Source organism: Lucilia cuprina, chromosome 2 (genome assembly GCF_022045245.1).
Source record: "Lucilia cuprina isolate Lc7/37 chromosome 2, ASM2204524v1, whole genome shotgun sequence".
NCBI classification, from domain to species: Eukaryota; Metazoa; Arthropoda; class Insecta; order Diptera; family Calliphoridae; genus Lucilia; species Lucilia cuprina.
The window spans coordinates 24,939,147-24,948,645 of record NC_060950.1 but is presented as its reverse complement, the minus strand read 5'-3'; the positions used below and the strand labels follow the sequence as shown (position 1 = coordinate 24,948,645).

Below are 9,499 nucleotides of genomic sequence, written 5' to 3'. Positions count from 1 at the left end.
GACTATAGACTATAGACTAGACTATAGACTATAGACTAGACTATAGACTAGACTATAGACTAGACTATAGACTATACAATAGACCAGACTATAGACAAGACTATAGAATATACTATAGACCAGACTATAGAATAGACTAGACTACAGACTAGACTATAGATTAGACTAGACTATAGTCTATACTGTAGATTAGACTACAGACAATACTAGACTTGACTAGACTATAACTAGACTATAGACTAGACTATAGACTAGACTATAGACTAGACTATAGACTAGACTATAGGCTAGACTATAGACTAGACTATAGACTAGACTATAGACTAGACCATGGACTAGAATATAGACTAGACTATAGACTAGACCATGGACTAGAATATAGACTAGACTATAGACTCAGACTAGACTATAGACTAGACTATAGACTAGATTATACAATAGACTATAGACTATAATACAGACTAGACTGTAGAATAGACTGTAGACCAGATTATAGAATAGACTATAGAATAGACTACAGACTAGACTATAGTCTGTACTGTAGATTAGACTACAGACAATACTAGACTTGACTAGACTATAGGCTAGACTATAGGCTAGATTATAGGCTAGTCTATAGACTAGACGAAAGGCTTGACTATAGACTAGATGAAAGGCTTGACTATAGACTAGGATATTTAGAGGACTAGGATATTTAATATCGACTTTAGATTATCCTGTTCTAAGGTTTTGATTAATACTATAATCTTATACGTTCTAAATAAAAATTAAATCAATTTATATCATACAAATTTGTTTACAACTTTAACATTTTGACTCTGTATTGGATTTAAAAGATTCTATTAAAAAAATTTATTACAGTACATCTCACAAAACGAAAGATCATAGTAGAATCTAAAGAATGTATTTTATTTTCTCTTAAACATAATGATTCTCTTCCCGAATGTCAGCTGCCAGTTAATACAGATAAAGCACTTCTTTATGATTCTTCAGTCATATTCGTAATACGTGAAAGTTACATAGAATCTTGGATTTTCAACATCTTTTTAAAGTAATTACATGAAAGGTAATAAAAACCTTTTAATAGGGGTTTGAATTTAGTACATATATACATTGAAATAACTAACATAACACAAAATCAAATTTTCTATTTTAATTTTTGAAACAAATCTCTGTGAAGGCCACAAACAGGATTTACATCTTAGCTAACATGATTTGAAACAATTTGTTACAGTAATCATTACTGCTTTCTCAATTCATGGGTAATTTTGAACATTTATTTCATTTAACCAAAAATGAAGAAACATTGTGAGTCATGATAGTGTGTGTTAATCAACTAAACAATCATTGTTTCAGAGGAATACTCTTTACTAAACTTTGAAGTTGAGGAAGAATTTGAAGGTGGATTACAATTTCATATATTATCAGGAGGTGGTTCAGAAACGAAGCTGCAAACTGAACATGTCACAACACATCCTCATATTCGTAGCAACTTTGAAGAAGTTTGGATTTTTCATTCACATAATAAGTAATTCCAATACATAAATTATACTATTTTATATATAAACATATATACAGAATCGATCTAGAAATCATCGGTTGTAGTATGGGAGATTTGGTTGCACGTTTCAGAACTTTATTATAAAGGGTTTATGTCTTAGATAAGCACTTTAAATCGGCTTAGATTTAAAGATGTCTCAGCTCTATTATATATTTAACTTATCACTAGTACATGTTTTTATGTCCTTTTACTAAATGTTTTTATGTCCTTCTTAATCTTACTAATTATTTCAATAACTAACATATCTAATGCTTTTTGTGTTTTGCAAATAAATTCACATTTAATTCATAAAATATTTTTTAAATTAAAATTTATAAATTATTATTATTTTTTCCCTTTCCTAACAATTATATTTTCCCCGACAAATATGTTTAGCACCGATAAAAACGGCTTGGCTACTCTAACTAAGAAAATACCCGATACCATTACTTCTTGGGTAGTGACCGGTTTTTCTTTGAACGATAAAACTGGCTTTGGCATGGTGGCAAATCCAACTAACATCGAGGTATTCCAACCATTCTTTGTGAGCACTAATTTGCCTTATTCCGTTAAGCGGGGAGAAGTTATATCAATACCCGTAATTATCTTCAATTACATGGATAAAGCCCTAGACGCAGAGGTTACCATGGAAAATACCGATGATGAATATGATTTTACTGAAGTATCTAATGAAATTGAGGAATTAGTTTTGGAGGACAAACAACGTGTTAAAACGGTTACTGTATCCTCGAATAGTGGTAAAAGTTTGTCTTTTATGATCCGTCCCAATAAGGTGGGAGAAATTACTTTGAAAATTAAGGCCATAACAGCCATGGCTGGTGATGCTATACACCAGAAACTTAAGGTAGAACCAGAAGGTGTAACACAATATGAAAATCAAGCCATTTTTATAACTCCTTCTAAAGAACCCATAAAGGAAACGCTTGAAGCTGCTATACCTAAAGAAGCTGTTTTGGATTCAGAATATTTGGAATTTTCTGTGGTTGGCGATATCTTAGGTCCTACAATTAAGAACATCGATAAGCTTGTGCGTAAACCCTATGGTTGTGGTGAACAGAATATGGTTAATTTTGTACCCAATATTTTGGTTTTACACTATTTGGATGCTATTAAACGTGATATGCCGACTGTGGTTCAAAAGGCTAAAATTATATGGAAGTTGGTTATCAGCGTGAATTGACCTATAAACATAAAAATGGTGCTTATAGTGCTTTCGGTGAGGGCAGCAGTGAGCCGAACAGTTGGCTTACTGCTTATGTGGCGCGTTCGTTTATACAGGCTAAAAAGTATATAACCATTGATTCGGATGTCACTGATGAAGCATTACAATATGTTGTATCAAATCAATTGGAGAATGGTCAATTTAAACAGACTGGACGTTTATTCCATCCGGCTCATCAGAATGATGTTGGGTTTACGGCTTTTGCACTGTTGGCACTTTTGGAAGATATGGTAAGCATTGAATAATAATGGATTTGTAATTATATTAAAGTCCTATTATAACTGATTCAAAATTAACCCCCATTTTGGCTTTTATATGCGCAATGTATATCTAATGTTCTTTATTAACTTCTTTCAATCTAGGATTATTCCAACAAATATAAATCTGAAATCGAGAAAGGTATTAAGTATCTGGACGATAATATTGAAAAGGAAAGCGATACGTATGCCCTCGCTCTAGCCTTGGTAGTATTAAAGAAAGTACAACATCCTAGTGCCAACAAACTTATGGAAAAACTAGAAAAATTAGCTCATGAAGAAAATGGTCTTAAATGGTGGACAAAATCGTCAAAGGATCATAACAATGATATTGAAATAACAGCGTATATATTGGAAGCTTATGTATACACCGAACCAGCTGGAAAACTATTACCCATTATTAAATGGTTGATCGGTAATCGTAATAGTAATGGTGGTTTCGATTCAACACAAGACACAGTTGTAGGTCTACAAGCTCTTATCAAATTTGCTGAAAAGTATATTGCGGGGGGAGATGGTAAAATGACGATTAGTTTTGAGGCTCTCGATGGAGAGGGAAAAGAAACCACTAAGGGTACATTTTCGGTGGATAAAGAGAATTCATTGATTTTGCAAACTCATGTGGTAAGTTAATTAATCTTTAACGATAACTATACAATTTACATCTTTATTTTTTTTTCTTTACAGCTACCCAAATCCTCCCGTCAAATAAAATTTGAAGCTAATGGTGAAGGCTCTTCACTGGTTCAATTATCTTATAGCTATAATTTAGCCACCAAAGATGACAAACCTAGTTTTAGTATCAAACACACAATTCAACCCACCGATTATCCCAATCTATTACAAATGGATGTTTGCGCTGATTTTGTTCCTGGAGCCAACAGTGACATAAAAGAATCTAATATGGCCATTATGGAAATATATCTACCATCTGGTTTTACTGCCGATACCGATAAGTTCGATGCCATACGTCAAGTCAAGCAAGTGCAGCGTATTGAAACTAAAAATTCCGAAACAGCTATTATAGTCTATTTTGATTTCCTCACGGCTGGTGAAGAGGTGTGCTTTAAAGTTAATGCCGAGAAGACTCATGCCGTGGCTAAACAAAAGCCCGCCGCAATCACCATGTATGATTACTATAATGCGGATCAGCGTGCTACTGTCTATTATGAAGTTAAATCATCGTTGTGTGATATTTGTGAAGAAGGTGAATGTGGCAAAGGCTGTGAAAATAAAGAAGCTAAAAGGCATAAATAATATCAAATATTAAGAATTAATTATTTACATAATTATGTTGTCATGTCGTCAAAATAGCTTCATATAATTCTAATTAAATAAAAAAGGATAACATCTCAAATTTACTATATGTTGTTTAGGAGCTATTTATAAGACTTTATATTGAAATAAATTGCAATTGTGTATCCTTTGCGATGAAAGGAATGATATAATACAAAACATAGAGAAAGATTAAGCCTGAATTGGTTATAGCTTATATATATGAGAAAATTTAAGTATAAAACCACCACTAGTTCCTTTCACTTTCTTTTCCATAAACTCTCATTTCAGCAGCTGTTCTGGTGAATAATAGAAAAGAAGTTTATAGTGTATATAGTCTAATCTACAGTCTAGTCTATAAACTATTCTATAATTAACTCTATAGTGTAGTCTATAGTGTAGTCCATAGTCTAGTCTATACTCTATACAATATTATAGACTATAGTCTCTTTTTTGCAGAGAAAACCTCATCGAAAGACTTTGGCCCCTGATACCTGGAGTGCAAGACTTTAGCGTAGCCTATAGACCAGTCCATAGTCTAGTCTACAGTCTGGTCTATAGTTTTGTCTTTAGTATATCCTAGTCTATATCCTAGTTTATAGACTAGTCTATAGTCTAGTCCTTAATCTAGAATAGTCTATAGTTTACCCTATAGTCTAGTCTAGTTTACAGTCTAGCCTACATTCTAGTCTATAGTCTAGTCTACAGTCTAGTCTATAGTCTAGTCTATTGTCTAGTCTATAGTCTAGTCTATAGTCAAGTCTATAGTCTACAAACTAGTTTATAGTCTAGTCTACAGACTAGTCTATAGTCTAGTCTATTGTCTAGTCTACATTCTAGTCTATTGTCTAGTTTACAGTCTAGCCTACATTCTAGTCTATAGTCAGACTAGTCTGTAGTCTAGTCTATTGTCTAATCTACATTCTAGTCTATAGTCTAGTCTATAGTCTAGTTTACAGTCTAGCCTACATTCTAGTCTATAGTCTAGTCTACAGTCTAGTCTATAGTCTAGCCTATAGTCTAGTCTATAGTATAGTCTATAGTTTAGTCTATAGTCTAGTCTATTGTCTAGTCTATTGTCTAGTCTATAGTCTAGTCTATAGTCTAGTCTATAGTCTAGTCTATAGTCTACAAACTAGTTATTAGTCTAGTCTACAGGCTAGTCTATAGTCTTGTCTACAGACTAGTCTATAGTCTAGTCTATAGCCTAGTCTACAGACTAGTTTATAGTCTAGTCTATAGTCCAGTATATAGTCTAGTCTACAGACTAGTCTATAGTCTAGTCTATATTCAAGTCTTTAGTCAAGTCTATAGTCTAGTCTATAGTATAATCTATATTCTAGTCTATAGTCTAGTCTATAGTCTAGTCTATAGTACAGTCTATAGTCTAGTATATAGTCTAGTCTATAGTCTAGTCTTTAGTCTAGTATATAGTCTAGTCTTTAGTCTAGTATATAGTGTAGTATATAGTCTAGTCATAGCCTAGTCTATAGTTTAGTCTGTAGTCTAGTCTATAGTCTAGTTTATAGTCTTGTCTACAATATAGTCTAGTCTATAGTCTAGTCTATAGTCTAGTCTATAGTCTAGTCTATAGTCTAGTCTATAGTCTAGTCTATAGTCTAGTCTATAGTCTAGTCTATAGTCTAATCTATAGTCTAGTCTATAGTCTAGTCTATAGTCTAGTCTATAGTCTAGTCTATAGTCTAGTCTATAGTCTAGTCTATTGTCTAGTCTATAGTCTAGTCTATAGTCAAGTCTATAGTCTACAAACTAGTTTATGGTCTAGTCTACAGACTAGTCTATAGTCTAGTCTATTGTCTAGTCTACATTCTAGTCTATTGTCTAGTTTACAGTCTAGCCTACATTCTAGTCTATAGTCTAGTCTACAGACTAGTCTGCAGTCTAGTCTATTGTCTAATCTACTTTCTAGTCTATAGTCTAGTTAACAGTCCAGCCTACATTCTAGTCTACAGTCTAGTCTATAGTCTAGCCTATAGTCTAGTCTATAGTATAGTCTATAGTTTAGTCTATAGTCTAGTCTATAGTCTAGTCTATAGTCTAGTCTATTGTCTACTCTATAGTCTAGTCTATAGTCTAGTCTATAGTCTAGTCTATAGTCTAGTCTATAGTCTAGTCTATAGTCTAGTCTATAGTCTAGTCTATAGTCTTGTCTATAGTCTATAATAGTCTATAGTCTAGTCTATAGTCTAGTCTATAGTCTAGTTTATAGTCTAGTCTATAGTCCAGTATAACTAGTCTATAGTCTAGTCTATAGTCTAGTCTATAGTCTAGTCTATAGTCTAGTCTATAGTCTAGTCTATAGTCTAGTCTATAGTCTAGTCTATAGTCTAGTCTATAGTCTAGTCTATAGTACAGTCTATAGTCTAGTCTATAGTCTAGTCTATAGTCTAGTCTTTCTAGTCTATAGTAGTCAGTCATAGTCTTTAGTCTAGTCTATAGTCTTAGTCTATAGTCTAGTCTATAGTCTAGTCTATAGTCTAGTCTATAGTCTAGTCTATAGTCTAGTCTATAGTCTTATCTACTATAGTCTAGTCTATAGTCTAGTCTATAGTCTAGTCTATAGTCTAGTCTATAGTCTAGTCTATAGTCTAGTCTATAGTCTAGTCTCTAGTCATATAGTCTAGTCTATAGTCTAGTCTATAGTCTAGTCTATAGTCTAGTCTATAGTCTCTATAGTCTAGTCTATAGTCTAGTCTATAGTCTAGTCTATAGTCTAGTCTATAGTCTAGTCTATAGTCTAGTCTATAGTCTAGTCTATAGTCTAGTCTATAGTCTAGTCTATAGTCTAGTCTATAGTCTAGTCTATAGTCTAGTCTATAGTCTAGTCTATAGTCTAGTCTATAGTCTAGTCTATAGTCTAGTCTATAGTCTAGTCTATAGTCTAGTCTATAGTCTAGTCTATAGTCTAGTCTATAGTCTAGTCTATAGTCTAGTCTATAGTCTAGTCTATAGTCTAGTCTATAGTCTAGTCTATAGTCTAGTCTATAGTCTAGTCTATAGTCTAGTCTATAGTCTAGTCTATAGTCTAGTCTATAGTCTAGTCTATAGTCTAGTCTATAGTCTAGTCTATAGTCTAGTCTATAGTCTAGTCTATAGTCTAGTCTATAGTCTAGTCTATAGTCTAGTCTATAGTCTAGTCTATAGTCTAGTCTATAGTCTAGTCTATAGTCTAGTCTATAGTCTAGTCTATAGTCTAGTCTAGTCTATAGTCTAGTCTATAGTCTAGTCTATAGTCTAGTCTATAGTCTAGTCTATAGTCTAGTCTATAGTCTAGTCTATAGTCTAGTCTATAGTATAGTCTGTAGTATTGTCTATAGTCTTTTCTACTCTATAGTATAGTCTTTTCAACTCTAGTCTATATTCTAGTCTGAAGTCTAGTCTATAGTCTAGTTTATAGTCTAGTTTTATAGTCTTTTCTATAGTATAGTCTATAGTCTAGATTATCTAGTCTATAGTCTACACCCTAGTCTAAAATTCGTAATCCAGTCTATAGTCTGGTATATAGTCTGATCTAAAGTCTGGTCTTAAGTCTAGTATATAGTCTAGTTTATAGTCTAGTCTATAGGCTATTTTATAGTCGAGTTTATAGTCAAGTCTATAGTATAGTGTACAGACTAGCCTGAAGTCTAGTCTATAGTCTATTCTATAGTCTAGTATATAGTATTGGATTTAGTTTAGTCTATATCCTGGTTATAGTCTAGCGGAAAATTAGTTAAGTACTTTAAAACTTAAAAAAGAATACTTAATGTTAAAGATAGTACTTTAATTTTCCATGTCTGTTCTATGATACATATACTTACATACATATATATGTATGTAAGTAAATCTTGAAGTCATGGATAAAATACTCAAACAAGTTTTTTTTATGCTAGACCTGTTGCTAAACAGTTTCAATACTATAAGGAAGAGAATAGAGTCACAGGTTTCATCTAAATAAATATGTATTGCAATGTATATTAAATAAAACTCAGTTGTGGTTTAATTCAAGTCCAGTTTGTATTTGTCGCTTAGCGAACAAACATTCTTAAAACGGATGAGAACTTTTCTTTTTATTTGGTTTAAATAAAATAATATTTTTTTTTGTATAACGAAAACTAAAATAGATAGAAATGAAGCGAACAGTAATTCCTGTTGTAATATTTTTACAAATTTTAATATATGTAAATGCAAGCGGGTAAGTTTTCAATTGACATATTTTAATTAATATTATGTTTTTTATATTATATAAAGGATTATTCTAATAAATAAAAATTCAAAAAATTTTGTGTTAATAAATACTTAAACTGTTCGGGCAAGTTTCTGTATAAGTGTTACTATTTATAGGTTTCATTATGGTGTATGTATTGTCGGTTAAAACTAGTTCTTCTTCTATTCCTTTAAAACCTCACCATGGCAGTGAGGAATCTATTCATCCTATACTTACCCATAAAAACTTGAAAGTGCTTATATATAAAGCACTCTACGTAAAATTACATTCTTATAAAATTTATCTTAACTTTTTTAATAATATTCCTCTAATTTATATTTAAATTTCCTTATAGTTTTTACTCAATTGTGGCTCCTGGTACCATACAGTCCAAACATAATTATTCCGTAAGTGTCACTCTACATGAAAACACAGAACCAGCAACCATAAAACTGACTATAAATGGACCATCATACAATGAAGAAAAGACCATCGATATTTTACCCTCTCAAACAGAGGTCATAAACTTCGTGATACCCAAATTAAAATCCGGGAAATATCAATTAGAATCGGAGGGTATTAAAGGTTTAATTTTTAAAAATTCTACAGAATTGAATTTTAAAAATAAAGAACCGAAAATTTATATACAAACTGACAAAGCGGTTTACAAACCCGGAGATTTAGTGCAATATCGCATTATTGTTTTGAATGAAAACATAAGACCAGCAAAATTGGAACATGCCCTAAGATTAAGTATTATAGATGGCGCCGGTAACTTGGTTAAACAAGTCAATGATATTACATTAACTAAAGGTGTTTATGCGGGACAATTTCAATTATCAGAGCAACCGGTTATGGGCGACTGGTTAATGGAGGTGATACAGGGGCCCAATGAAGATGATACTAAAACTGAAAAGAAATTTGAAGTAGACAAATATGTTTTGCCCAAATTCTCTGTCGATATAGAAACCGATAAA

General features: G+C 32.2%; 2 protein-coding genes across 3 annotated transcripts in view; both read left to right on the top strand.

Annotated features, from left to right (window-relative positions):
* LOC111687581 (CD109 antigen-like) overlaps positions 1-4,505 on the top strand; it is a 12,858-nt gene extending 8,353 nt beyond the window's left edge. The window contains 4 exon segments of the mRNA XM_023450021.2: positions 1,937-2,706; positions 2,709-3,013; positions 3,146-3,664; positions 3,728-4,505. Of these exon segments, the coding sequence (XP_023305789.2) occupies positions 1,937-2,706; positions 2,709-3,013; positions 3,146-3,664; positions 3,728-4,297 (2,164 nt within the window). The 3' untranslated portion in view covers positions 4,298-4,505.
* Positions 4,506-8,316: 3,811 nt separating this feature from the next.
* LOC111687451 (CD109 antigen) overlaps positions 8,317-9,499 on the top strand; it is a 7,208-nt gene continuing 6,025 nt past the window's right edge. The window contains exons 1-2 of one of the 2 annotated variants that reach the window (XM_046952091.1): positions 8,317-8,510; positions 8,878-9,499. The exon at positions 8,878-9,499 is cut by the window's right edge and continues 707 nt beyond it. In XM_046952091.1, coding sequence (XP_046808047.1) covers positions 8,446-8,510; positions 8,878-9,499 — 687 coding nt within the window. In that variant the 5' untranslated portion in view covers positions 8,317-8,445. The remainder of the gene's footprint in view (positions 8,511-8,877) is intronic. The other variant, XM_046952093.1, reaches the window with a different exon arrangement.